The sequence below is a fragment of the Pseudoliparis swirei genome, chromosome 7, assembly GCF_029220125.1.
Source record: "Pseudoliparis swirei isolate HS2019 ecotype Mariana Trench chromosome 7, NWPU_hadal_v1, whole genome shotgun sequence".
Lineage (NCBI taxonomy): Eukaryota > Metazoa > Chordata > Actinopteri > Perciformes > Liparidae > Pseudoliparis > Pseudoliparis swirei.
In genome coordinates this window covers 25,882,743-25,910,613 of record NC_079394.1, presented here as the reverse complement: position 1 = coordinate 25,910,613, position 27,871 = coordinate 25,882,743, and the positions used below count along the sequence as shown (strand labels likewise).

Below are 27,871 nucleotides of genomic sequence, written 5' to 3'. Positions count from 1 at the left end.
TTACGAGAGGTTTACTTCCACTTGGGTGAACAGTAGTAGTAGTAAAATACACTGCCTATCTATCTGCCGCTCTGCCTCAGTCCCCCTCCCCTCACGACTCCCCCACTTCTCTCTCCCTTTTCCCCCTGCATCCCTGGGCGGCAAGGGCGGCTTTAGCAGCATCCGCATCGAGCCCTGAATCTACTGCGCTCCCGAACAATTACCCGCTAGGCCCCGTGACGAGAAACCACCGCACGAGCCTCGCCGAATAAATGAGAATACAAATTAAGAAAACAAACCCCTCACATCCAGATTAAAATGCACAGCGCCATTGACATTGACGGCAGTGGCTCTGATTTACCGATTGTAGCATCCTGGCGCTCCATCATCAAAGGCTACTCACTGTTCTGCAGCTCGGCGGTGCGTAAAATGGCAGCCTCAGTGCATGATGTTGTCAGGAGCCCGCAACGTCAGTCCCGGTCGGCTCTGGATTATTCTGCGTTGTTACCGCCGGTCGGCAATATTAGGGACGCTGTCTTCGACCGCTGTCAGCGTCGGATGCTGATGATGGAGTCGGTTGATACGCGCATCAGCTGAGAGACACACACCCACCTCTGGTCCCGCCCCTCGGGCTGCACGGTACAAACGCCCCCTTTTGGAACTCGTCCAGTGCTCTCCCTCGGGAAAAGCCTCTAGTCACACGCAGTCCCCGGGATGGATGGGTAGTTGTAGGATAAGGCTAGTGATGCTGCCTGACATTATTCAGATCCTTCACTTAAGTAAAACTACCATCACCCTGTACATAGCCTGCATATTATAGCCCTACATCAGTCCTACTCTCACATTCATGTGAAAGCAGGAGGCTGCTTGGTTGAGGTGGATGTCTGCAGCTAATGATGATTGTCATTATGGATTAATCTGCTGATTATTTGATCTATGAATCGATTAATTGTTTGGTTCACTTAGAGCCCAAAGCAACACCTTCCCAATGCCTGTGTTGTCCAACCACCAGTCAAAACCTCGATTTTATGAGAAATACATTATCAATAGTTAGAATAATTAAAAAAGAAAAAGCCAGCTGCAATGATAAGACATTCTTTGAAATGTATGAAAGTTATGAAAAAAAGACTAAAATAAATGAACTTAGTTATTCCACCACATATTTAAACTTAAAGAAGTACCTCTGCAATTTAGTATCCATAAAGTTTGAGGACCTGGGAGTAGAAGACTCAATAATATATATTGGATGGATGGTATAAATGTATATCATATAATACTGGATATAATTATATATATATAATATATATGTTTGCTGAAAAAAGCCTGCACAGGGATTCTTCCCATATCTCCAATGTGGGAAAAAAAGACAAAAAAGCCATGAACTTATGTGTAAGGCTCACTGTATATTTTTCAAAAATCGAAGCTGGCTCTGAAAGATGACAGTGTTTGAAAAATGAAAGTCCCGGGATCAATAGATCCACTTTTCTCCAGCTGTGGCCATCTCAGTCCCAAAAAAAGAGAAGATGAAGAAGAAATCCATGAAGAACTTTTCACAAATATATATTTCCTGTCTGATATGGGTTAAGATACACATATACTGGATCCTACACTACAACTCAATACCAACTAAAGCACTGTTGTGTATACTCAATGTATTTTTCCCTAGTGTGCAGCCCTTCAGCAGGGAGCTCTTGTTCCTGTTTCTATCATCATCATCATTATTATTATTATTATTATTATTATTATTATTATTATTATTATTATTAATACTAATACTAATATCATGATGTTTTATTATAATTATTATTATTAATAATAATAATAATAATAATATAATAATAATGTAATTCCTATTCTTATTTTATTATGTTCAGATACAATCTCAGATTGTATTCTCTTGGTTTTGGATTATGTTGTCTGTCATGATTTCTCTTCTTCTCTTTTGCTCGACCCTTTTCTTTCCTGCTGAAGCGGGGAGGAGCATCAGCGCGCCTCCTGCAGGATGGGAGAGGAACACCCAAGGCCCGAGGCACACGAGTAAATCCCAAACTCCAAAGCCTTTCCAACTATCTTGACCGTCCACGAGGGAGCAGTAGTGTTGTGTATTTGCTGGCAGCTGGGTAAACGTGGTTTCATAGTCTTAGGGATTCTCTGGCACCTTTTGGCCACTAGGAGACGCTGCCACCCGGCAGTGTGTTGACTAAAGTCACACATGTAAAACCTTGCCATGTTTATACCAATTAGGAAATGGCATGTATATGTTTACTGTAGTTTACTAATATATATATATATATATATATATATATATATATATATATATATACACACAAAATACAAATTAGAATGGGCAATAGACTGCTGCTAACAAAGTTAAAATTCTAAAAACAAAACATTAGGGGTCATAAGGGTGACCAATTTGGGTCATTTGATTTTCGGTGCTTGAGAACTGATCACTGTGTGCTGAGAAGTGTCTCAAAGGCTGCTGTTGTCTCTATTTACTTGAAGTAATATTTTAAAGATTCCTGAATATATTATTCTAAATATCAATATCATTAAATAGTGTTTAGTTTTTGATTGTGCAGGCACAGTTACTCCATTTACCGATGTGGCACATTACAGACGGAATTGCTTCAATCTTTTCATTTACTCTGAACTGTGTCGAAAATGCGATCCATTAGTTCTGCATGCGCATTGGAGTTAAAAGAGCAGCTAAGTGTTCACATCTTTCTCACAAGATGACAGAAACAGTGAGCTCTTGTCCTCTACATCAGCTATAATCCTGCATCACGTGCACCCCCCCTGTAACCAGTGTTGGATGAAAGCATGGCAGAATTCAAAAGCTAGCCAAGTAGTCAGCCGTCCACTTAGCCCACTATTTGTGTTCGCCTCCAGTTTCTCTGTTTATCTTTGACGTCGTCGTGACCATGGCTAACTTCCGTTTCACTCTGCCTTTCATCCCTCTCTGATATTACTGTAACGGTTTCCCCCTTGAGTCTCAGACTGAACAGAGGCAGCAGCACGGATTGTTACGGCTAACAAAACCTTTTATTAACATGCACTGTACTATCACCGCTGTATGGCGACCGAATGCTACCTCTCACCTCCCGCTCCTTTTTCCGCTTCCCAGTCACTACTGCTCTTTATTGAGAAGAGACACACACACATATATAGATTGACCCCAGCTGAGGCTGATTAGACCTCGTCCCAATACCCTTTCATTTGTATTCTCTTGTTTGTGTTTGTTGCCGATGTATAATGCATAACGTTAAACACAAATAGTCCAAACTGTTGATTGATATAGCATGTTTTATTTATTTTTGTATAATTCGGTATTTAGAAATCCCTTCTTTTATTTTGACACATTTAAGCCTTTTATGAACATCAGAAGACATCTATCGATAGATTAAACTGTTGATTGGTCATTTTAGAAAAAGCGAGGTAATAATAATCCAGATACATTGCAGGGCAGCGAGCTGAAACCTTGAATGTTGTGGTTTGATACTGGCTAATACATGACATGTAATCATGTAAGGTAATGTTATACTTGGTCTGTGAAGCACGGCCATTCGCTCCAAGTTGGAGAGGTGTGGATGAAAATGTGAGGTTGTGTACTTGGTTGTTCTTTGTAGCACACTATGGGGACCTAAACAGGTAATACACAAATGTTACGTGGTCTGGGTAGATGCTGAAGGCCCTACAGCTGCCCCCTCAGCCCCCAAAAACTCTATACGTCATGTTACAAGTATAGAAAGAGAGAGTAAGTTCTAGAAAGCACCAGAACAGAGTCGAGGCAGAGAGTTATCTCTGCGTCTGTCAAACTCCTTGCAGCTGTCTAACGTCACCACAGGCTCTTGATAGACAGCCCCAACTGAGGGCCAGAAATAACCCTGAGGACCCGGGTATCTTCCAATTCACGTTTGGAGGCGGGGGAGAAATTCAGTACAAAACAAGCCAAAAGTGTGACCGCAAATTAAAATATATGGAACCATCTGAGAGAATGACGGCGAGTCCCGGCTATATTACTGCCAGACATTTTATTTCTCAGTGGACCACGGAGACGAAACACCACAAACCCGTGTTCCTGTGACTGCTGGTGCGGTTCAAGAGGATGGCTATTCTCGTCCCTCGGGTGTGGAATGTGCAGTTGTCATTGAAGAACAGAGAGGTCCCAGATTGGCCTGCAGCTACCCCATCGCTGCATTTAGCTTCCTCTCTACCACTGAACCACTCATCGGTTCACCACTGACTCACTGTTCACCAGCGCCTCAGGAACCAGTGCGAAAACCATGGAGAACGTGGCCATATTTGACGCACCTGGAAAGGGAAGGGGTCTGAAGGCCACCAAGGAGTTTTGGGCTGGAGACGTCATCTTCTCAGAGCCCAGTGTCTCGGCTGTTGCGTTTGACAGGTACGCTGCGATAATGCCAATCGGGGACATGGACGCGCAATAGTGGGGGTGTGCTCAGTAGTGGTCATTATGTAGATATTTGGGCCGATGAACTACATATTGTCTCTAATTTCTTTCTGTCGATTTATAATGTTTCCACAATATCTTTCAGTTTCCTATTTTGCCAGTTTCCTCATAGTCTGATTTTTATCTGGTTTGATATTGAAACAAGAGCTAGAATCTCACAGTATGTCACTTCATCATCATCATCATCATCACCATCATCATCATCATCATGTTGATGGAATGGCATGTAGACAGCTCACATTCAGGAGAATATTGTGACGTGCCTGTAAGAAGAAACGTGCTGGTAACATGAAGGAACACACATTGGGACTGTTGTGATTTGTCTCTTTCGGGTAGTTGTGTTATCCTTTAGTATCTGAATCTACATGCATGTTTATATTAGGTCCTTTACAGGATCTATTGGAAATATCTCTATTTAGTAGTGGTTCTGTATCAAGAAATTTGAGATGTGATTTACTGCGAGAAGTCCACGTAATACGAGTACTAATTTCCCCAAAGAAGACAAAGGCAATGTTCGGTTGAGAATAGCTTGCGGTAACCTGATGTAATCTGAAAAAGAATATAGAAATAATTGCGTTTAATGCTCATCTGGAAACTCATCTTCAAACTGGTAAAAGTGCATATAAAAAGAATATTTGGTTTCCTATATCAGAGCCTTTGGGCACCAGGCACAGCCAACAGGTTGAACTCTTCCATTGACGACTATCATCTTTCTACTCTTTCTCTGCAGCATAGGAGAGCGTATTTGCCACAGCTGCTTCCGCAAACAAGACACACTACAGAGGTGCGGCCAGTGCAAATTTGCTTATTACTGTGACCGGACTTGTCAGCGCGCCGGCTGGGCCGAACACAAGCAGGAATGTGCAGCCATCAAAGCTTACGGCAAAAAACCAAACGAGAACGTCCGGTAAGTGGAGGGAAAAGGAAATACTGTAGTGAATGTCATATCATAATTCACCCTTGTTCCTGGTGGAGTTCTATACACAATTATTAATGTAATGAGTCACACGCATCAGTGTGACTCTTCCGGGATCGCGGTCCCTTTAAGTGTTGTGTTGCTGTTTGTGACGTCGAGCCCCATGCGGGTTTGGTATCTGGGCAGCGCCATCTTGATTTCGTGGTTATTGTTAATAAACGAGATACACACACTTGTGTGCTCAACTTGAGGAATTGTGTTTTGCCTTTTAATGCAACTTCCACAATACGTTATATGATGCTTAATTATATTTTTAAAAGGCCTAAACATAACAACATTGTTTTGTTGCATTTTTAAAAATAATTTTTTGTTTCACTTCACAAAACTAATCTTATTTTTAAGAATATGATCCATAAAAAGTACTAAGTGTCATCCAACAAGATAAAAAATGCAGAGGTATCCGAGGAGAAACAGCTTCTTCGTCCAGTTTAAAGGCAGGGTTAGTAATCCTGCTAGATTAAAAAGAAATTAACCAAAGCTACTGTTACATATTTTCCAATGAAAGTAGCAGCACGAGCTCATGAAGTTGCCAGTCTGCAACATTGACAGCCCTGCAGGCCTCCCTCCGAAGCCAATCCCCCCTCTAAATTATCATTATGTCCAAAACCAAGGAACATGCATATTGATATCACTCACAGCTGCCACATCTCTCTACTCTCCATCAAATATGAGTTGAGAAAACGCACACAAGCACAGTATCGACAGAGTGGCCAAGTCTCACATACACAGAGAGAGAGAGAGAGAGAGACAGAGAGAGAGAGAAATGACACAACAACTAAAAACCTGAATGCAATATGTATTCACCATATGGCTTTGGCTTCTGCGAATAGTCCAAATTCTCATCCCCTTTTTCTCTTTCTCTTTTCCCCTCTCTCTCTTTCTCTGTGTGTAATTGTCTCAAAACCTCATTCATAGCTTGGCATATAAAAAAGACATTTGATACAGCCCCAAAGCTCTGAGCTTGAAGCTCAGAACAAAAGAGCTTAATACCCCTGAAGGCCGCAAGGAAGTGCACAGACAACTTTTTTACAACAGGTTATTTGCAATTTCGGAAAATTCTACATTTATAGATGATACATTATAGCTTTGACAATTTATAATATCATTATGTGCATGCACAGTTCTCTCTCTCTCTTTGCCCCTTAATGACCCGTCGGTACCTGCATCTGTGTTTCTTCTTCCTGTCGTGGGCAGTCTGGTGGCCCGCATCATGTGGCGCCTCGACAAAGAGGGCAGCGTGCTGTCTGACATGCAGTTGATCTCCCTGGAGGAGCTGGAGGATCACATCCCTGACATGCAGGAGGACGATTTGAAGGATTTGAAAGTGAACATCAACTACTTCCTGGACTACTGGCCCCGATCCAGCAAGCAGCACACGATCGACAACATTTCACATTATTTTGGAGTGGTGTGTTTATATATCTCTTTGTTGGCCATGCCTCATTTTCCCAAGTTGCATCCAAAATCAAGGGCAGGAGGATAGTGAGCGGACCGTGCTCCTCCTCGCCTCAGTAGACAGTGCAGCCTCTCAGAGACCAAAACTAATGCATCCAGACGTCCTTGTTAACTCGCAAACTAAATAATGTTTTGTTGCCAGCACAGAGCAGCGGGATGTTCTTTCCTGTTTCATGTTGTTCCATTCAAGTTTAGTATTAAACGGACAACTGGAATACAATGTACCATGCACAAGGTTAATTAATAACAATGACACCTTATGCACCCTGCAGCTTAGAGCATGTGACGTATTGACCAGTGACTGACCCGGTGTAAATTAAGTGTATCTGATAGACGACAACTTTTTTAAACAATCCACCAGTACAATTAAAAAGCTAGCGTCCCCAACAGGCCCCAGTTCTGGGGTACAGTGACAATTTGTGGTTCGGGTACATCTTTAACAGCTCCGTGTTCACATTAATGTTCCCCCTCTTTCTCTCAGGTTAACTGTAACAGTTTCTCGCTGAGCGACCAGAAGGGCCTTCAGGCAGTGGGAGTTGGTCTCTTCCCAAATTTGTGTTTGGTGAATCACGACTGCTGGCCCAACTGCACCGTGATCCTCAACCACGGCAAGTGAGTAAAACAAAATGCCTCCGAAGTTGACTTTCCTTTTTTTTGTGCGGATTTTGACTTGATGAAAAATGTGAAATGTTTTCCAGAGTTGGTGTTTGCGTGCTGTTGTGTATTGTGCGTGTTTGTCAGGTTGTATTTGGTGTAAAACTACTTCCTGTTTGTCTTTCAGTCAATCGGCTGTGAATACTATGTTTCATTCTCAACGGAGGTGCGTTACCTCCACCTCAACCTTTTCAAAGTCTCATTTATGAGAGCACCATTGAGACTATGACATAATCAACCTCACTTAACCGCCGTCCTCCCTCCGTCCACTGTAGGGAAGTCTTTGCCAGTCATGCCCTGTAGTATGCACTGTAGGTCAACATGCATCTTGAATGCTCTAACCTTCATTTAAAGGCTGGTATGAGTTTTTTTTGTTTAGCATCTTCAATTCGTATGATGCGGGTTTGTCACTCTGTGTGTTTTGTCGATGTGCGATTGCAGCGTGCGTCTGTCCATAATCTAGAAAGTGTCTTAGAAGCTTCTCTCATCGGTAACAACTTTCATTCCCACTCGTTCACTTCTAACACCATGTAACACCAGGCTCCTTTTCCATGTAAATATCCCAAATAATTTCATTTGTTTCCTTCTTTTTGCTTTAATATTTACGACATGTGGAGAAGTGTGTCACACATTTTGTAAATGAAGAAAGAAATCCCAAATTTAGTTTGACATCTTTGCAAAAATACAAAAAGAATGCACTGAATTTTGAAAATCATCTTCATTAACATTCATTCCTTCAATCCTTCGACGGGATTGACTGAACTGAAAGCCACACTAGGAACTGAGTTTCACCATCAATCACAAACTGTAAATGGAAGAAGTCAAAACAAAGTCAACTCCGTTCTTCTTCCTCAGGATCGAGCTGCGTTCTCTCGGTAAGATCGAGGAGGGAGAGGAGCTGACGGTCTCATACGTGGACTTCTTGAATTTGTCGGAGGAGAGACGAAGACTGCTCAAATCACAATACTTCTTCGACTGCACATGCGAGCACTGCAAGAACCACATCAAGGATGACTTGAAGTTGGCGGGCAAGGAAGTGGACGGAGTCAAGGTGTCTGTCCTTTTTAATTGAAGCTCTCGTGAAGCGAAAGAGGCAAATTGTAATACTTCAGAAAAGAGGCCGGCCCTCTCACTAGATTTAGTCCCCCGTGATAAGGACAGATGGGAAACATGAGCAGCAGAGCAGCGCAGTGGCTATTTTAAGAACAGATAGCTCCTAATGTGTTCACTGGATGTAAGGTGGTGCAAGGAAGAGAAAACTGATGATCTACTACATACCAACTATTATAATCTTATCTACTCTATATTCTATTTTATAGTCTACCAGTATCAGTACAGCAGTAAGATAAGAGTAAATCACTGGATTACGCAATCGAACAAAGTAGGGCAATGAATCATGACACTTCAGATGATCTTACTCTGTGTAATACGAGACAGATTGTGTGTCTAAATGTGTTGCTCCGGTGTCTCTAGATGACATTCATCAGTAAACGAGCAGGATATCAATTTCTATATCGTTATTACCTTCGCATTGAAAATGCGGAAGGTTAATTTTTTGATCGCCGTGTATTTAATTATTTATTCATTTATTTGTATGCGTGTTCCTCGCATAACTAAAAAAGCATGAAACCGAATCGCATGAAATTTGGTGGGATGATTGGTTATTATCCGGGGACCATTTGATTAGATTTTGGGATCGATCGGGTCAAAGGTCAAGGTCATGAAAAGGTCAACATCTTCTTTTTTCCATAGCACGGTCAATTTATATCCAATTGGCATGCAACTAATGCCAACATGTTCATAATTCAATCCCCGAACTTGTGATATGCGAAGGTATGCGCTCTACCGAGTGCCCGTTCTAGTTCTTAATGTGTTCATCGTCAGCGTGTTACTTCTTGATTTGATCAGTGCCTCCCGTCTTCCTCTCTTAGCCGACAGAAGAACAGGTGAAAGAGACAACGGCTTATTGCTACCAAATGCTGGAGAAGATGGACAGCGCTCGACTAAGTGGCAACTACCACGAGGTAGTGTATCAAATCACCAACATCATCAAATGATGCGTTTGTTTGTTTTTCTTCTATCTTGCCACTTCGACCTTCAAGCCTACTTTACATGCATGTTGTTTACGTTTCCATGTTTATTTTTCTTTCTTCAGGTGGTAAAATTCTGCATGGAGTGCGTCCAGAAGACAGAGCCTATTTTGGCTGACACTCACATCTACCAGCTGCGGATATGGAGCACATTGAGTGAGGTGCAGGCTTACCTGCAGTACTTTGTTGAAGCTGCAGAATACTCCCGCAAAATGGTGGAGGGATACCTGTGAGTACAGCGATGGTGTGCAGTGCGTTGCGATGCGCATCTTTTTTCTTCTTCATCCAATTGAGAAAAAATGAACTAAAATAAAATATACAACATTCCCCTGACAGAAAACTGTACCACCCTAACAACGCTGCTCTCGGTATGGCGGCCATGCGAGCCGGAGTGACCCACTGGCAAGCTGGAGAGATAGAGGTTGGCCACGGGATGGTCTGCAAGGCCTACGCCATTCTCATGGTCACCCACGGTCCAACGCACCCCATCACCAAGGACCTGGAGGTGAACTCTCAAAACCTGGAAGCCCGCAATCATGTGTGCCTCATCATATACTACAGCTAACCAATCGGCAAACATTTGAAGCGCTGACGCGACCTCTCTGATGTCTCCACAGGCGATGCGTATGCAGACGGAGATGGAGCTGAGGATGTTCGAGAAGAACGAGTACGTTTACCACAATATGAGAGAGGCCGCTCTGAAGAACAAGCCCATGGCCATGATGCACGAACCCAATCCTGTGGATGAGGGAGTCAAGAATCTCTTCCACCGGAAGAAGTAAAACGGATCAAGAATAAACCGTCCTTATTTCTGAGTGTTGATGTGTGTGTGAGTCTGCCCGTTTAGTGACTCTCACTTTTGTAGTCGCGCTTTTCATTGAAAAGATGTCACGTCGTATATTCCAAATCCAGTGGAAGTGCTGAAATTCGGTAGCGGTCGTATTTTCTTTGAATATGCAGCGCCAGCTTTATGGCCGTCAATATTTCAGCTACGCTCCTGAAGTCAGAGACATTTTAACTGGTTTAGGCCCTAGTCGATGTGTCCTTGAGCAAGAGACTTAACCCTGTAAGTTTGGATAAAAGCGTCAGCTAAATGTAATGTACCAGAACCGGTAAATGACGGGATACTAAAACCCTGAATAAGTTTGAACTAGCTTTTGAGTCACATGTAATGAAAGTGATATTTTATTGGGAACGTTTTGTAATGTACATCTTTTGTTCTAAAGATTTGCTGAGAAAAGTATTAAATACATTTTCAGCATTGCACTTTGTTTAAATTTTGCAACACACTGTTTCTCACATTAGACACTTTCAAAAATAAATCTCATAATCTTCGGGTAAACACTTCTACTCAAAATGCAAACACACACCTTGAATGGACAGACACTAGGAAGCAGTGTGAGCCTCGGCACTACAAATAGACCTCAGGTTACCTCCCCTTTAGTGACGGGGACTCTGGATGACTCGTGGACTGACCCGAACACAAGGCCGGGTCCAAAACCCTTATCGGCAGTGGCTAAAAACTAAATATTTATTTCCTGAAATGAGGAAATAAGGTATAAAAGCATTAAATTGTTTCAAGTATGTGTGTTATTGACATTTTAATTCATACGGTACCAGCGTGGAGCATTTTGTTGCATAAAATACACTTTTGAAAAAGGAGTGACAGTTTTTTTAAGCTCATCTCACGGCTAGTGGAAAGTTTTTAAACAATGAGCTTTATGCTGCAACAAGTTATCAAGCAGGCAAAAAAAAAAGAGAGTCTGGCTTCTGATGCCATCCATTGGGTGATCTGCGTGTGTGAAGTCTGCTCCTTGGCATACGGCCAACATGCCATCAGGGTCCGAGCGGAGGACACACCGTCCGTTTACATCATCTTGGGATTGTACGTGAACATTTAGCCTCTTGACTGAACTCTTCTTTTGCAAAAAGTTTAGGAAAGCCACACGAGTGAAACGTTTACATCTCATGATCCTTGTTCTCATTGCAGTTACGAGGCCCGAATGGCCGAAGATATACTTATCAGCCAGGTTCAGCTCCGTGGCACAAGTTGATGTCACTCTTGAAACATGACGTCAAGTTAAAAACTTCTTGCAGTCAAGTTTTAAAGTGACCTTAAGGCCGATAGTCGAAATACTTAACCCTCAGAAAAGTCATCCAGTCACAGGATTTCACGGCTCTGCTGATGTGCCTGTATATTTATATATAAATAAGCTACAAGCAATTTCTAGAGGGAATCTTAAAGCGAACTACACACAGGTGACCATTTCATGCCATCAAGTTTAACATTTGTCAAAGAATAGCTCAAGATTTAGCATTTTTTTACATTATTTATTTATTATTCCAAGTGCAGACAGTTAGATGCGATTGCTTGTCCTCTTGTACACAATGTTGCCATGAGTCAGAGTCTGAGGGAGAGGGTTGGAGAAAAAAAAAAGTCACATTAGAAATGCAAGTCATTATTATTATTCAATAAGTCACACAATGAGTTCTACTCACATTGACGAGTGTGTTTCCATCCACCAGTTCCGTGACGGACTCGATTCCCTTCAAGCAGACCTTCAGCTTGTTGCCATCAAGCTGAACTGTTGCCTAAAAAGAGGGATAACACAAGGTCCATGTGCAGTTCTTGCATAAAGAGTTCAGATTTCTGTTAGTGCCCTGGCTTACCATGACCTTCTCCCCAGTGAGCGTCTCCAGCTCCGACTCCTGGCCTATCTGGAAGGCGTTGACGAGGACCTTGGAGCCAGTGGTGACGGTAACTTTGAAGTTGTCACCGGTCTGCTCGATCTCAGAGACGCTCTTGATGTCTTTGCCTTTCTGGATGAGTTCGTCGGGGAGACCTCGAGACAGAAATGCAACTGGTTGAGAAACACTAGCTCCACACAGCTAGACAAGCCAGCAAAACTTTATCTTCAAACTTTTTTTTAGGTCAAATAACCCCAGTTAAAAAAAACTTCCAATTCAATTCAGTTTATTTATATAGCCCAATATCACAAATTATGAATTTGCCTCAGGAGTTTTCAATCTGTACAGTTTCAAAGCTTCTGGTTAACAACATTTAGGAAAGAGAGTTGCAAGCTCACCAATGGCCTTCATGAAAGCCTCAAAGTTCTCCTGAGACTCCAGTTGGTACTTTCCAGAAAAAGACATGGTGTCAGATGTTGAAGGCAAGTAAGAGAAGCGGTTGGCTGCCTGTTTTATACTCTCAGGGGGGTGAACATTATTAACCGCACAAAGGTGTGTGACGTCAAGCCAACTCCAGCCCACTTCCAGAACCGCTGCAGATAAAGACTGAGAGATAAAAGAGGCACTCGCTGACTAAAGTTAGGTAGCTCTTCATGCAGAGGAGAGGTAACATGCCTGTTACTTGGGGTTCACACATAGAAAATTAAACAGAATACTTATGTGTGTTCCCCGTTTCAGCAAAAAAAATAAGAGGAACAATTTCCCCTGATTTTACTAATAACTTTCAGCTCTCAGAGAAAATAATTGTCTCTTAAACTTGTGTGAAACTCTGAGAGATGCACTGAAGAAGAGAAAAGACGAATATAGGACGAAGGAAAGAGAGACAAAAAGAAGGAAAACAGAGAAAAAGGATGAGTGAAGGAAGAGGGAAAGCTGCAAAATGAAACCTGACAGCAACTGTGCAGTCAGCAGCGTTTGGGGTTTGACTCATGTGCCATCAGATGACATTATTGCATTAAGAGTTTTTTTATTATTTGTTTCCCAGATCAAAACTTTGAAAAGATTACATTTAGGTTAACAAGAAAAGTAAGTTTACATTCACAGTGTTAAAATATATAATTGTGTCATATATTTGCAGTCTGATAAATAAAAAAAACCTTCTGCAGCTTTACACTGCTTTATCTGTGTAATGATCCTTTAAAGGATCATCACACTTTACTTAGGTCACCAGGTCCAAGATAAGATTTGAACAAAGAGAGCTGTGGCAGCGCAGACAGTGGTACAATTAAACTCAAGGTCAGTAGTTCATCTGACTTCTTGGTTACATTAGTTTTTCAGCATCCACCTCTTCATCTAAAGTTTTTTAAAAAAGAAAGAAAAATGGATCAAAGGAGACCGCCATAACTATTGCAACAGTGATATTGTGTCACTTCGGTTGGCACAATAACGCACACACACACGCGCACACACACACACACACACACACACACACCGCCATAACTATTGCATATGAGGACCCTTTGAATCCATCGGGAGAGATAAAGAGGGCTGTGGTCTTTGTACATTGATAGTGGAATAGAGAGAAACACTGCAGCCCGATAAGCTTCATGCTGACTTGTCCTTTGCTCCGTAGAGAAAACGATTCACAGGGTTCAAACAAATGAAGCCACGTTTGAGTCAGGAGGATTCTAAGTGAAAAAAACAACAACAACATTGAATGCTCTCTCAAAACTTTATTTCAACATGCAGATATCTGGACGACCACGTCAATATTCATACTCTTTTCATACATAAAAATATATGGACAAAGGCACTTTACAGAAGTGCTCCAGAGAAAAGAGCAGTGACAGACACAGAGACACAACTATATGAACTACACAACTACAAGTCCCACGGCGTCTCTGCGGCTGAAGAGTTTCCCATGAGACCTCGCTGTCGGCGGCAGCTCATTGGTGGACTCGATGGGGCGAATTGAGGCCAGCCAGATGCAGGAGCCGGAGGATGACGTCACCGGGGTCGCTGCCTTCGAACTGGCCGTTCTGGTCGTCTCCTTCGTCCTCGCCGAGGCAGGATTGGTCCGTGATGCAGCTTTCTGTAAAACGGTGGAGACAGAAAGAAACAAAAGAGGAGTTATCGCTAAGAACTTGGTTGTGTGTTACTGCAGATATGCTGTTCTCAGGTTGTTTGACCCAGGGCCGTGAAGCTCAACGAGAGGGCTGACGATCGAGTGACCGCAGACGCAAAGACACGGGGCGTTGCTTATTTATTTGAACGTGCAGTGATTTGTTTCACTGAGGTGAAACTAATTTTAAATACCATATAATCTAGAAAAGTAACACCTACATGGGGTGTAACTCCAGTAATGTACTTCAAATTCGGGGTTCTTTAAATAATTTTACTCTACTGCATTTCAGAGGAAAACATTGTGGTCTTTACTAGATTTATTCGACAACGAGATGCTTTCCAGAGTAAAATCGTAAACACCAATAATAGGCAAATAAATCCCAATGCTTTGTCATAGCGTATATTAAACCACCCAATACTAAATAAAAAAACTAGATTCAGCTGCAACTAGACATACATTTCTTTTTTACATCGTGATGCAATGAAGTAATAATCTAATGGTATAATAACTAACTCTGACGGAGCCATTCAGCCTCATACTTTAAGTTAATGCTGCTGATACGTCTTGATTTAATCACTTTGTAAAGTTTGAAATACAGGACTACTTTTACTCAAGATACGGTTCTGAATTCTTCTGCCCAAATGTACTTCAGGACATCCTGACCTGCATCGCAGCAGAGGCCTGATGCGGCGCAGCGTCCTCCCTCAGATCCACAGGGTCTCCCTCCGGCCTGGCAGGGGGTGAGCAGGTAGTTCTCCTCCACGCAGCGAGCCGTGTCCGGGGAGCCCAGCAGGCAGCCGAGGCCCTCCCCGCAGCAGATGCCGGGGCCGAAGCAGCGGCCCCTGTCTCCGGGGCCACACGACATGCACTGGAGGAGCAAATGATTGATGATTATAGCTGTTAATATGGTTTTAAGATTGTGAGCTAGTACCCTTTAGGGAAATTCCATTTATTGTTATTTTGTTCCTTCTTATTTGAGCATGAACGTCCAAACTAAAAAAAGAAGGTTTGATGAGGTACTGTTTATTTAATTGTTGTTCCTACAGAGGTGTTGTAGGCTGTAAACCCTTTTGGGCAAAAAAACCCTCTTTGAATCTCGCAGACATTTCTCAGTTTATGATCTTTTCGTATATATATTGGTAAAAGCTGCTCACCTTTCGCAGCGGTGCGTCCATGATGGACCTCTTCCCCCCGATGGGACAGTTAGAGATGTAACACGCCGAACACAGAGACAGGAGGAGCAGGAGGCACACGGACACGGCAGCTCCAGTCATTTCTGCTGAGAAAGTGAAAGAAAGATGAAAGTGAACTCCCAATTATACAAAACCATCCACAGAATCTAGACAGTAATCGGCAGAAACAGAACTCACCTGTTGCTTAATCTCTTGACGTAGATGCGGTGGATGTGTTGCTTCCAGATGCTCCTCGATGCTTCTTCTGTTCTCGGACATGTCTTATATACTTCCAGAGCTTCTTCTGAGAGTGACACAGAAACCCAAAAGCCACTTAGAGATCCTTAATGAGCCCGTTTTAGTTACTATCACCTCCGGAAATGAAGCTGACCACCGGGCCGCCCGGGTCAAAAGGGCCACGGCAGTTCTGGGGCCTGCTTTGCTTCTCGCTCTTGAGAGTTATTACAGGAGGGCTCGTGGTGCGTGACCGTGCATGTTAGAGAGGACCGGAAAGCCAGAGAGGTCAGGAAGTGAATGGGGAGATGGAATTCAAAGCATGAGGGGATACGAGTGTACAACATTTTAAAAAACCCATTATTATACATTATGGGGATTTTTTTTTCATAAAGCGCCAATCTCGAAGATTCTTGTTTGAATAAATACCAGTTAAAGCACCATGTCGTCAAACAAGCCCTCTGATGGAAGTACAGCAATCATTTCATTCATCAACACATTAAAGGTTCCATAGTGAAAAATGTGAGACTTTCACGTCTTGTTTTAAATTATCATAAAGCAGGTCTATGTGCTATATAACATTATTACATTATATTACACGTCATTTAACTGACGCTTTTATCCAAAGGGACTTACAATAAGTGAATAAACCACGAGTAAAACTCAGAACAAGAATCACGAAAGTAACGTTTCTTCAAGAAAACCAAACTGACTGCAAAAATACCATGAGTAATACCATGAGTAATACCATGAGTAAGACCATGAGTAATACCATGAGTAATACCATGAGTAATACCATGAGTAATACCATGAGTAATACCATGAGTAGTACTATGAGTAATACCATAAGTAATACCATGAGTAATACCATAAGTAATACCATGAGTAATACTATTAGTAATACCATGAGTAATACCATAAATAATACCATGAGTAATACCACGAGTAATACCATAAGTAATACCATGAATAGTACCATGAATAATACCATAAGTAATACCACGAGTAATACCACAAGTAATACCATGAGTAATACCATAAGTAATACCATGAGTAATACCATGAATAATACCATGAGTAATACCATGAGTAATACCACGAGTAATACCATGAGTAATACCATAAGTAATACCATGAATAGTACCATGAATAATACCATGAGTAATACCACGAGTAATACCATAAGTACTACCATGAGTAATACCATAAGTAAAGTAATACCATGAGTAGTACTATGAGTAATACCATGAGTAATACCATGAGTAATACCATAAGTAATACCATGAGTACTATCATGAATAATACCATGAGTAATACCATGAGTAGTGCCATGAGTAATACCATAAGTAATACTATGAGTAATACTATGAGTAATACCACATGTCTCCTTTAAATTCATATTTTCCAATAAAAAAGTCATGTGAAAACATTGTCTCTGCATCTTGGCCTGCTGAAAACAAAAACAATGATGAGGAAACACACACACACACACACTACACGTATCCTTTTCTATTAATAAAGTCCTTAATTCCTCGCATAAATTGAGGCACACAATGTCCAGGTCTGAGGTTAATTGGTCTTCTGGGCTAATTAACACAGCTAATGATCAGCCACAGACCATAAAAGACAGTTTCCCTATTTCAATGATATGAGCTCAATTACTGCCGCTCACTCCTAGATCCGCTAACTGCCACCTCATCGCGATTAAAAATGAATTCAAAACGTCGTCTGTGTTTGCCAAGAGAGGAGAGGGACGTGGAGACGTGGGCGACATTACTTTATGATGTGCTGTCATCTGCCACTCAGACAACGGGCCACTCTTGCCTCCTAGTGGCTGAGGTGACACTTTGAACCTCTCCTTGTGTTCCCTTTTTTAAAATCTGTCATGCTTATGCTAGGGGTGGACATAATAACAGGAGCACCACACACACGAGGTTACACAATTGGATATAGAGAGAAGAAGAAAAAGAAGAAATTAACACCAAAAATGTTTGTTGTTTGGTGTTTTCTCTGAATGATACACAATAGGCTCCTAACTGACTAACCATGAACTTCATCCGCTGCAAGCTAAAATACCTGAAGTACTTTTAATGCTTGAAATCTGAAAGATTTCATTGCAGTTTATGTTTGAAATCTGTCATTCCTAACATGCACTTCTTTGAGCGGTGTTAAGGGAAAGAGCTTCTAAAAGACTGAGATCCTCTTCCATTGTTCCGCTTCACAGATGCCAAACATTCCAACTGCATTGTTTTCTTCTGCAACTTCACATCTCGCCGTTCCTCCAAAAAAGCTGTTCAAAATCCCTCTTTCATAGAGAAATGGAGATGTTTCCTTATTTTTGTGCAGGAAGGCACTAGGCTTGTTGACTTCCTCTCCCCTCCCTTCCTTCCTTCTCTCCGAAGGTACTCATCTGAAAAATGAGAACAAAGTGATTGTTCCTGTTCTCTTTCTTAAGTCACTTCAAATGCTATCCGAGGACGGGCGGCTCATTGTCAGGAGGGCTGCAGTCCGAGCAGGAGGGACAGAAACGCAGGTACAGGTAGCGGCTGCAACTCAGCATCACAGAAAACACACTCGGCTCCACTCAACTGGTGAGTTCCACACACACACACACACACACACACACACACACTTTCATGGCACTGGCTGGCATATGAGGAGGGGCTTAATGGATGCACGCTGTGGCAAAGTGTGGCCCGGGGGTCTCTGCACGGTGCACCTTCAGTGCGAGAGGTGAAGAGAATACAAGACCCGGTTCTTTTCCAGGGGAACATTTGAAACTGACTGAAAGGGAATCATTGGAAATTTCAGTTTGCATTTAAAAAGTGCTCCAACATCTTTGGAAGAGGCAGAATGATGTTCTTCTTGCATTCTGCACATGTTTTCTAAGTGTGTCCTTGTAACTTGTATTCCCATTATTTATTGATATGGATTGAAACTCCTTGTACTCAGAGCGATGTTTTGTTTTTTTGTGGGTACAATAACACACAGAACCAAATGAAATGTGAATGTATCTGTCATCTCTATACTGATCTTCCCCTCATAGCATTTTATAAGTGAAACCCGCCCCAAATATTAAATTTTTCAGCATCTAAATGAGAATCTGCAGCTTCTCTTTGCTTTTCTTTTATGTTTTGGTCAGACAAAACAAGACATTGATGACAAGATATCGCTTTAGATTTTTAAGAAATTTAAACTGGTATTTTCTGACCAAATAATGAAACGATTGTTTGAGATAAAAACAATCTGCAGATTAATCAACTCTGAAAATAATCTGCCGTTGTATTTTATGTGCATTATGGAGAGTGTAGTTGCAGCACATACAACAACCACCATACATATAACATGTACAGACCGTAAAGTATAACTGTGCCTCGGTGGATTGATATAGATCTCTTCTCATTGATAAGCACTGAGTTATTTACAGGAACAGAATAGATGCATACAGTATTACTAAGCACATTTCAGATGTCATGCAGAAGTAAGACAGTTCCCTTCAGAGCGTCATCTTTCCACTCATGACCATCATCTACACTGAAGTATGCACACACGCATTGCAGTGTGTTATTCATAGCTGTGACATGTTAACATTTCACAGTTTTAAAAGCACAAGTTATCTATTCCACAGGTTCTCAAAGCATTTTGGGTTGAAAAAAAAGATGTAATATGCAACATTGTGACATCAGTGTCTTATTTATAATATAATATATACAATTCAGTTTAAACTTATATTTAATTTTTTGTTTGTTGATTTTGTAATCTTTTTAATTTGTATATTGATCTAATCGGCCACTGACTTCAGGCTGCTCACAGAGATACAGATGCAAACATCTCGTGTATCAGTGGAGGAGAAAAGGGGAAGTTCTTCCTGGCTATCAGTGCAAAAAACAACACAGATGAACAGAGAACAGAGCGGAGAAGAAACGACATGGAGAAGTGAAAAGTGTGCGGGAGGTGGAGGTGAACATTTCACACATAACTTCCTACTTTCAGGAGAGGAGGAGATCGGTGAGAAAAAAAGAAGTGAAAGGTTTCAGGTTGAACACTGGAGGCTGTGGGCGTCAACACAGGACCCAGTTACTGTGCGTCGCTTCCACAGAAACCTTCAGAGACAGTTTCAGAAACACAAACCACATCGGAATCTGTGGAAAAACCTTCAGCCAAGTTTGTTTTGGAGCACTTGTACTTTACTTGGGTTTTTCTTTTTTTATGATACTTTACTCTTTACGACACTTTTTACTGCACACAATGTATGTAACAGAAAGCTATAATACATGTTCAGTAAGACATATGATGATCTTGAAATATGCAATCGTTAAAGATTAATTCAGTGATTGCCAATTTTGATCGAAATAGGTCCCTTTATCAAAGAGACATTTCCCTCATAAAATGTGAATTTAATTATCTGATCAAGACCCAAAGAGGAAACAGTATCCAATATTTCATTTTTTTAAAAAACCTATAAATCATCAAATCATCGCCAATTATAATGTTTCTTGTGACTAGCTCCATTATCAACAGTAAATAATCTAATGTAATATCTTTTACGATAGTAAAAGATATTACATTATTAAATAATCTAATAGATAATTTAACAATCTACATTAGATTATTTTAAAAATAGCATAAATAAATTTACTATCTAATACAAAAAAAGTGGTATATTTAAACGTGGTATTTGTCAAATGTGTTTTCAATACATTGTTTCCATGCTAATTTAGAGCACACATTTTGAAATGTACAAAAAAAGTTTGAAAACAAAGTTTAAAAAAACACATGACAGTAAAATTATTTTAAAGTGTGTTAAAAGTTGAGTTTTTAATATAGGTGAAAGCGTGACTTTAGTAAACTTTATATATATATATATATATATATTTACAAAAAGTAAAATTCTTTGACAGTATATTTGCAATGTACTATTTAACATTTCAGTATATTTTAAATACATTAAAGTGTAGATTTTTTTAGGCTAGGTATATCAGCCACTGGAGTTATTTTCCTGCAGAACAAGTACATCTACTTACTCTTACTTGACAGAGTACCTTTAGACTGTGGTATTGTGACATAAGTAAAGTTGATGTGAATGCTTCCTCCACCACTCTAACCACTTCTAACTCTCCCTAATGCAGAGAGAAGATGGAAATGGACAGAGTGAATTTCTCACCAGCAAGAAGGTCACCCCTCAGAGATGAGCTCAGGCAAATATCTCAGCTGAGTTTCTACCTAAGCCCACCTCCGCTCAACATTAAGCCCCCCAAATTCTCTCCTCCCAGATACCCCAGCATGTCACCCAGCAGAGACTATAGCGCGTTCAGCCCCCCCGCCTTCTTTCCCATGCTTGGTCCCGGTTACGCCCAAAAGGAAGGATCCCAAAAACGCAAAAGAACTCCTCTCAAAGTCGACGCCCACGGAGGAGAATCTCCTGACGGAGGAGTCGAGGAGGCAGACAACCACCGCAGTAAGAAGACGGTGCACCTCTCCCACATGCCCTTCCCCCTCCCCCCTCACCTCCTCCCCTCCCCACCTCCCAAACCCATCCCCGGTATGATCGAGCTAAACACACTGCAGCTCCATCACAGATCGCCAGGTATGAATCTACCTGTGCAGGTGAAACAGGAGCCTCTCAGTCCTTCCCCGGTTTGGCCTCCCTCTCCTCTCCTCCTCCATCCTCCCTACTTCCCACCCCTCCACCACAGCCTCCTCCCCTACCCCTTCTTCATGCCCGGCCCCGTCATGCACCTCTTCCCTGGTTCTTTCTACCCAATGGAGGCCCTTCGCCCCGGGCATCGCGCCCGTGAAGGCCCCCCCCGGCGTGCAGCGGCCAGTGCTGAAAAGCTCGGCCTCAGCGTCCACGTGGACGACAGTTATTACGTAGAAGTAGGCGGAGGCCAGAAGAGGTGGAAGTGTCGCATGTGTGAGAAGTCCTACACCTCCAAGTACAACCTGGTGACGCACATCCTCGGGCACAACGGCATCAAGCCGCACGGATGCCACCTGTGTGGGAAGCTGTTTAAGCAGCTGAGCCACCTGCACACACACCTGCTCACCCACCAGGGCATGAGGCCCCACAAGTGCCAGGTGTGCCACAAGGCCTTCACTCAGACCAGCCACCTGAAGAGACACATGATGCAGCACAGCGACGTGAAGCCATACAGGTAGATGTAACAGCAGGTGCTTATTTCCAACCGTCCCTCTGTTTAGCGCTGATCCTTGACCAACTGTATCTGCCCCTCCAGCTGCAGTGTGTGCGGTCGAGGTTTCGCCTACCCCAGTGAGCTTCGCGCTCACGAGCTGAAGCATGACAAAGGACAGGAGAACGTGTGCGTGGAGTGCGGGTTGGACTTCCCTACGCTGGCCCAGCTGAAGAGGCATTTGACCGCCCATCGCGGCCCCACCTCGTACAGGTAGAGTACACAAGTGGTTCTTCCCTTTGCTGAAATGCCATGATGGTATTTGTAACGTGGGACATTATGGGAAATCCTTTTAGTAGTTTCTCTCGACAAAAGATCAACAGCAATCATGTCTGTCCACTAAATATGAAGCTACAGCTAGTAGCTAGTTATCTTAGCTTAACATATGTATGGAAATGTGGAATTAAGTGGCTTAGTCCAATGGGAACAAAACGTAAGATAACCATGTGTTCAATACACACTTGTATTTAGCTTCATATTTACCGTACAATCACTAGAGAGTGGTATCCATCTTCTCATCTAATTCAGAAAGAAAACACGTGTCGCGAAATGTTGAAGTACATTATTTACATTAGTCTCGATAAAGAGGTTAACCGTAGAGGCTGCACGTTGTTCCTGCAGGTGTGCAGAGTGCCAGAAGACATTCCAGTACCCGAGCCAGCTTCAGAACCACATGATGAAACACAAAGACATCCGACCGTACATCTGCAGCGAGTGTGGGATGGAGTTCATCCAGTCGCACCACCTGAAACAGCACACGCTCACTCACAAAGTAGGTTTCACTATGAGAGCGACGATCAACTCAGCATTTTGTCTTTTTTTTGGGGGCATCAAACTGTCAAATCAATACATTTTCTTGTGCATATTTTGGATTGTGTCTCGATGGCTCAAATCGTTTTCATCATCTGCTTCTTACATATTATTTTGGTAGCTGTCTCAAAGCAATTTCCCCTGACAATCTGGTTTCTGAAGCTATTTCTCACACCAATTTTCATCCTTATTTTCACTTCAGGTTCACATAAACTTGATTCCACACTGTTTGACGTAGTATGGGAAGTTGTATGATGTTTACACTGAGTTAAACGTTGAAGTCTTCTGATGTCTTGATATCATTTCATAACCATTTCTCACAAGAAAACAAACACATTTGCCATCTTTGGAAACTTTTGGATAGCCACGATAAAAAAAAAAAAAAAAGAGGTTCAAATAAAGATCAGTGGGATTAAATTGACCTGAGATTTTAAAAAGCACTGTTGACCACATTTCTCACGTCGATGCCTCCACATTCTCTCGTTCTTCAGGGCGTTAAGGAGCACAAGTGCCGCATCTGTGGTCGTGAGTTCACCCTGTTGGCGAACATGAAGCGTCACGTCCTCATCCACACCAACATTCGAGCCTACCAGTGCCACATGTGCTTCAAGAGTTTCGTCCAAAAACAAACTCTGAAGGCTCACATGATCGTGCACTCGGACATTAAGCCGTATAAATGCAAGGTGGGTCAAATCCTTCATGTCAGACGTGGCTCTTTGGGTTTTGATTGGCCACTGAGGGAACGATTAGTTCACACATAGTAAGCTTAGAGTTTAGTAACTTATAGTTAAGTAACTTATCGTTAGCATACAGACTGGAAACAGGGGTATCAGTAAGTAAGTAAAGTTTATTTATATTGCACTTATTAAAGAAAAAGTGTCACAAAGTGCAGTACAGTATAAATTTTGCAATAACAGGGGCCAAAACATGTCAACAGTTAAAAGAGCAAAGTACAATACTCAGTAAAAGATGGTGCAATAAAATAAATAAACAGAGAAGATGAAAAGCAGGCCATGGAATATTTAAATTAACCAAATGCCTTTCATTAATTTAAGTCCAAAGAGAAAATAAATACCTATCAGCACCTCCAAAGCTCAGAAGTCGTTAAATTAATACACCAAAACTTACAGCTAAGCTCTTTCCCCTTGTTTCTAGTCTTTGGGATAAAGAACCCACTCTTAATGTTTCAAAATATAAAGCTTGATGTTAAGCGTCCGACATAATAATGATATTACTTCTTCTCTGTCTTTGTAAAATAAGCAAATAATTGTATTTCACAACAAGCTACTCCTTTTAATATTGACTGATTCTACTGTGAGCGGTTTGGATAAAGGCATTGAGACTCCAGGTGCTACTTTTATTAAAAACCTAATGAACCCATGTGTATTTTTTGATAATCACAGCCAAGAACCTTTAATATGTTATCGCTGCTATTTAAGGACCTCCACTCTTTTCTGGAGAGTCTTGGTTTAAGACGATGACCAGATAGCAGAGAAGCTTTTGGCAGGAGGAGCCTCCGTGTCCATAGGAAGGATATCGCCGCACAAACTGCCTCTCTAACAATGGCCCCCCCAGCCTCCCTGGAGAAAAGGGCCCTCAAATAGATTTCATCTCGCTTTCTCTGCTGCTGGAGGGAGCTTCCTGTTTTCTCACGGTCCTCTTGGACAGTTTACAGTCCCTCTCTCCTCCTGAAGGAAAGGACCACCCTAATAAAAAAAGAATGCAGAGGAAGGACAGCGCAGGAGTTGCCCTTCCCTGTTCTCCTCCTGGCCCAGTCTCGATGTTGCTTCCTCTCTCTCTTTCTGTTTTTCTTGTGTGTGTGTGTGTGTGTCAGGGAGAGAGAGAAAGAGAGAGAGACAGAGGGGGGAAGACAAAGAGGAAAGGAGGAAAACGAGGATATGAGGAGGGAGGAGGGGTGTGTGTCTGTATGCCTGCACATTCATTCATGATTACGTGTCGCTCAGTCTGCACAAATCAGCCATCGAACAAAGGACATTTGGCAGAGAGAGAAAAAAATAGGTGGACGGTGTTGACCTATTGTTTTTGCTTCCCCGAATAGTATTTCCGAGAGTTAGTGGCGGAAAGTAGTCAAGTATTGCGCTTGCATGCTATTTTGCTTGTGCTTCACTTGACCATGTTGTGCTCTTTTTTTTATACTTCTACTGCACACTGGGAAAGAATTACATTTGTATTCTTCACTCAACTACATTTATCCACTTGCCAGAGTATAGAGCAGATATACTTTTTAATATGATAATTTATCATTGACTAAACTGGTATATAAAGTAGTCAAAATTAGCCGCATCACATGCCAATTATAAATACGCCATATTATTGTCTTGCACTTTGAAAAGGGGGGATTCTGACGGCGGCAGTCAGGAGAAATTAGCCAACAGCTAATTAGCTGATCTTAGCAGAAAGACTGGAAATGGGAAAAAAGCTAGAGCACCGCCGCAGACTCCATGCAGGAAGCTGCTCTGCTTGCTAAATTGCGCTGAATTTTCACGTCAACCGTGTAAAAATGCCAAGGCGCTTATACGGCTCCATACGCTTCTCTCCCTTTTTCTCTCAGCTTTGTGGGAAGGAGTTCAACAGGATGCACAACCTGATAGGCCACATGCACCTCCACTCAGACAGCAAACCCTTCAAGTGCCTTTACTGCCCGAGCAAGTTCACGCTGAAGGGAAACCTCACCAGACACATGAAGGTCAAGCACGGCGTCATGGACACAGGGCTGGATGAAAGACGTAAGGAACACATACCGTCCATGGTTTATTGATTTTATTGTATTTTTTACTCGATGTAATTCATTATTTTTGGTGCTTCAGTGTTTCGGCGACGAGGGCGATTCTGCATGACGACTCCCCTTGACCTCCTCGCCCGCTTCAGCCAAGAGGAACCGTTTGACCTTTCCCAGAAGCCCCCGGGCCTGCCCGGCCTCCGCCTCTCCCAGTCGGACGGCGAGAGCGTCCCCGGAAGCTCGTGTCAGGAGGAGGATGAGGAGAGTTTGTACAGAAGGAGCCAATACAGCCCCGAGGTGGACCAACACGAGGCGGCACGCGAGGACCAGTACATGGCTGAGCTGGAGGAGAGAGGGCAGGGGTCTCCAGCTGAGATAAGGCCAGAGGAGAAGCAGTGTTTAGATGAACAGAGGGAGTCAGAGGGACACTCTGTGGATCCCAGAGGTGAGCAGGCGCAGCCCTTACAGTCAGAAGAGACATCCGAGATGCTGGAATGATGCATCGCACATGTGAATCGATGGGAGTTACGGGTCCACGGGCCGAAGAAGAGTCCACAGTTAGAAACAAAATGAGAAGAAGAGGCAGGTTTTAGGGAAGACTGTTTGTTTTTGCGAGAGGGGAGTGAAGTAAAGTGCGTCTGTGTTTAACTGAAACTGATCATGTGGTTGAGGAGCCGAAAAACTGAAAAAAGGAAAGATGAACATATCGTGTTTGTTGACGGTGAAGTAACTGAAGTGCATCGCTGTGAAGCGAAGTGCATGTACAGAACATATCATACACTGATCAGTAGTCACTGACAGAGGGTTTATGCGCATTCATGATTGGATAAGTATGATTCAAGAAAGATTAATGAGTGAATAAAAATGAAAATGGTTTTTTTACAAATACTTTTGCAATACTGACTGAAATATGCAATTTTGCTTAACTTTGACTGTCTTTTAAATGTGTATGATATAAAATAAAATAAACAAAGTATTCCATAAACTATTGTGCATGGGTCGGAGTTATTTTGTGTTTTTGACAAAGCTTAAGTATTTCAAATCTCTGGTTTTATTGAGGAATAAACTGTGATTTAGTTTTTTATGTCTCATGTTAAATTATTTTTAAATCTATACGCCTATACGATCAGTTTTGGGCGATCTTTCAATTGTACGGCAGTGTAACGCTGGTCATCTGAATGCGAGTCTGCTAATATAAAAAAAAGGCTTGACACATACCGTCAAATGAACCTGCTGTTTGTGCATTTGAACGCCACATAAACACGAGCGCTTTAAAGAATATAAAACCATTAAACGTCAACCCTCTCCGTCTGACACGTACGTTGCCGGGCCAGAGGCGACGGCCGTGAGTTTCACAAAGCGTGCCTCTCTCTGCTCCTGCTTCTCCTTCAAAGCAGAGGAAGAGGAAGAGAAAACACCTCTCCCCTTCTCTCTTTCAGGTTGCGATCAAACGGCGGCGAGGGACACAGTGGGCGTCCCAGACAAAGGCTGCGTGTGTCTGCGTGGCTCAGAAGAAAAGCTTTTAGTTTCTGCTCTGCTGAAGCCTCGCGGAGCTTCTCTGAGAACAACAGTTTGTTTCTTTAACAACAAAAAGATTCGTTATCACACGGTGCATCTGTTCTCCTACCTCACACACAGAATGGTTCTTCAATGGTTCTTTAAGAGGCTTTGTGGTTATACGTGGAACCATCACCTACTGAAGAACCATTCGTTCGTTTGAGGCACCATTAAAGGTTCTTTGAAGAACACTTTAAGGAAGCGGTTCTTTAAAGAACCCTGGTTTGAAAGGTTCTTTGTGGAACCAGACATGGTGCCTTAAAGAACCTTTTGATTAAGGTTCTTTGAGTTATCTTGAAAGGTTCTTTGAGGAACTCTTTAAGAAAACGGTTCTTTAAAGAACCCTGGTTTGAAAGGTTCTTTGTGGAACCAGACATGGTGCCTTAAAGAACCTTTTGATGAAGGTTCTTTGAGACATCTTTAAAGGATCTTTGAGGAAATCTTTAAGGAAATGGTTCTTTAGAAAACCCTGGTTTGAAAGGTTCTTTGTAGAACCATAAATGGTTCCTTAAAGAAATATTTTTTGAAGGTTCTTTGAGACACCTTTATAGGTTCTTTGAAGAACCCTGGTTTTTAAAGGTTCTTTGTGGAACCATAAATGGTGCCTTAAAGAACCATTTTTGAAGGTTATTTGAGACATCTTTAGGTTCTAGACCAGCAGTCCAGACACATCGGAATTATTTTTGCAGGGTTCTCCGAGTCAACAGAGGTACAAAACAAACACAC

At 42.1% G+C, this 27,871-nt stretch overlaps 4 protein-coding genes across 6 annotated transcripts; 2 read left to right on the top strand and 2 right to left on the bottom strand.

The window, feature by feature from the left end:
• The first annotated feature begins 3,977 nt into the window (after positions 1-3,977).
• Positions 3,978-10,891, top strand: smyd1b (SET and MYND domain containing 1b). Of its 2 annotated transcripts, XM_056419912.1 has the most exons (10): positions 3,980-4,387; positions 5,184-5,360; positions 6,624-6,837; positions 7,366-7,496; positions 7,666-7,704; positions 8,394-8,589; positions 9,470-9,562; positions 9,694-9,857; positions 9,965-10,133; positions 10,246-10,891. In XM_056419912.1, the coding sequence occupies exons 1-10, from the start codon at positions 4,266-4,268 to the stop codon at positions 10,408-10,410; spliced, it is 1,470 nt and encodes a 489-aa protein (XP_056275887.1). In that variant the 5' UTR covers positions 3,980-4,265; the 3' UTR covers positions 10,411-10,891. The 2 variants fall into 2 exon arrangements, with proteins under 2 accessions (XP_056275888.1, XP_056275887.1); XM_056419913.1 differs by lacking the exon at positions 7,666-7,704 and having other exon boundaries at positions 3,978-4,387.
• A 1,047-nt stretch (positions 10,892-11,938) lies between these two features.
• On the bottom strand, positions 11,939-12,827 carry LOC130197308 (fatty acid-binding protein, liver-type-like). The gene is made up of 4 exons (XM_056419914.1): positions 12,715-12,827; positions 12,299-12,471; positions 12,128-12,220; positions 11,939-12,036 (listed from the first exon to the last, which is right to left on the bottom strand). The coding sequence occupies exons 1-4, from the start codon at positions 12,779-12,781 to the stop codon at positions 11,986-11,988; spliced, it is 384 nt and encodes a 127-aa protein (XP_056275889.1). The 5' UTR covers positions 12,782-12,827; the 3' UTR covers positions 11,939-11,985.
• A 1,361-nt stretch (positions 12,828-14,188) lies between these two features.
• Positions 14,189-16,215, bottom strand: LOC130197322 (isotocin-neurophysin IT 1-like). Of its 2 annotated transcripts, none has more exons than XM_056419946.1 (4): positions 15,812-16,215; positions 15,596-15,720; positions 15,105-15,309; positions 14,189-14,408 (listed from the first exon to the last, which is right to left on the bottom strand). In XM_056419946.1, exons 2-4 carry the CDS (start codon positions 15,713-15,715, stop codon positions 14,263-14,265), a joined length of 471 nt encoding a protein of 156 aa, XP_056275921.1. In that variant the 5' UTR covers positions 15,716-15,720; positions 15,812-16,215; the 3' UTR covers positions 14,189-14,262. The 2 variants fall into 2 exon arrangements, with proteins under 2 accessions (XP_056275921.1, XP_056275920.1); XM_056419945.1 differs by having other exon boundaries at positions 15,596-15,717.
• On the top strand, positions 15,349-26,574 carry znf366 (zinc finger protein 366). The gene is made up of 8 exons (XM_056419944.1): positions 15,349-15,360; positions 18,303-18,438; positions 20,977-22,002; positions 22,084-22,251; positions 22,660-22,810; positions 23,340-23,531; positions 25,421-25,595; positions 25,677-26,574. Exons 3-8 carry the CDS (start codon positions 20,984-20,986, stop codon positions 26,084-26,086), a joined length of 2,115 nt encoding a protein of 704 aa, XP_056275919.1. The 5' UTR covers positions 15,349-15,360; positions 18,303-18,438; positions 20,977-20,983; the 3' UTR covers positions 26,087-26,574.
• The last annotated feature ends 1,297 nt before the right edge of the window (positions 26,575-27,871 follow it).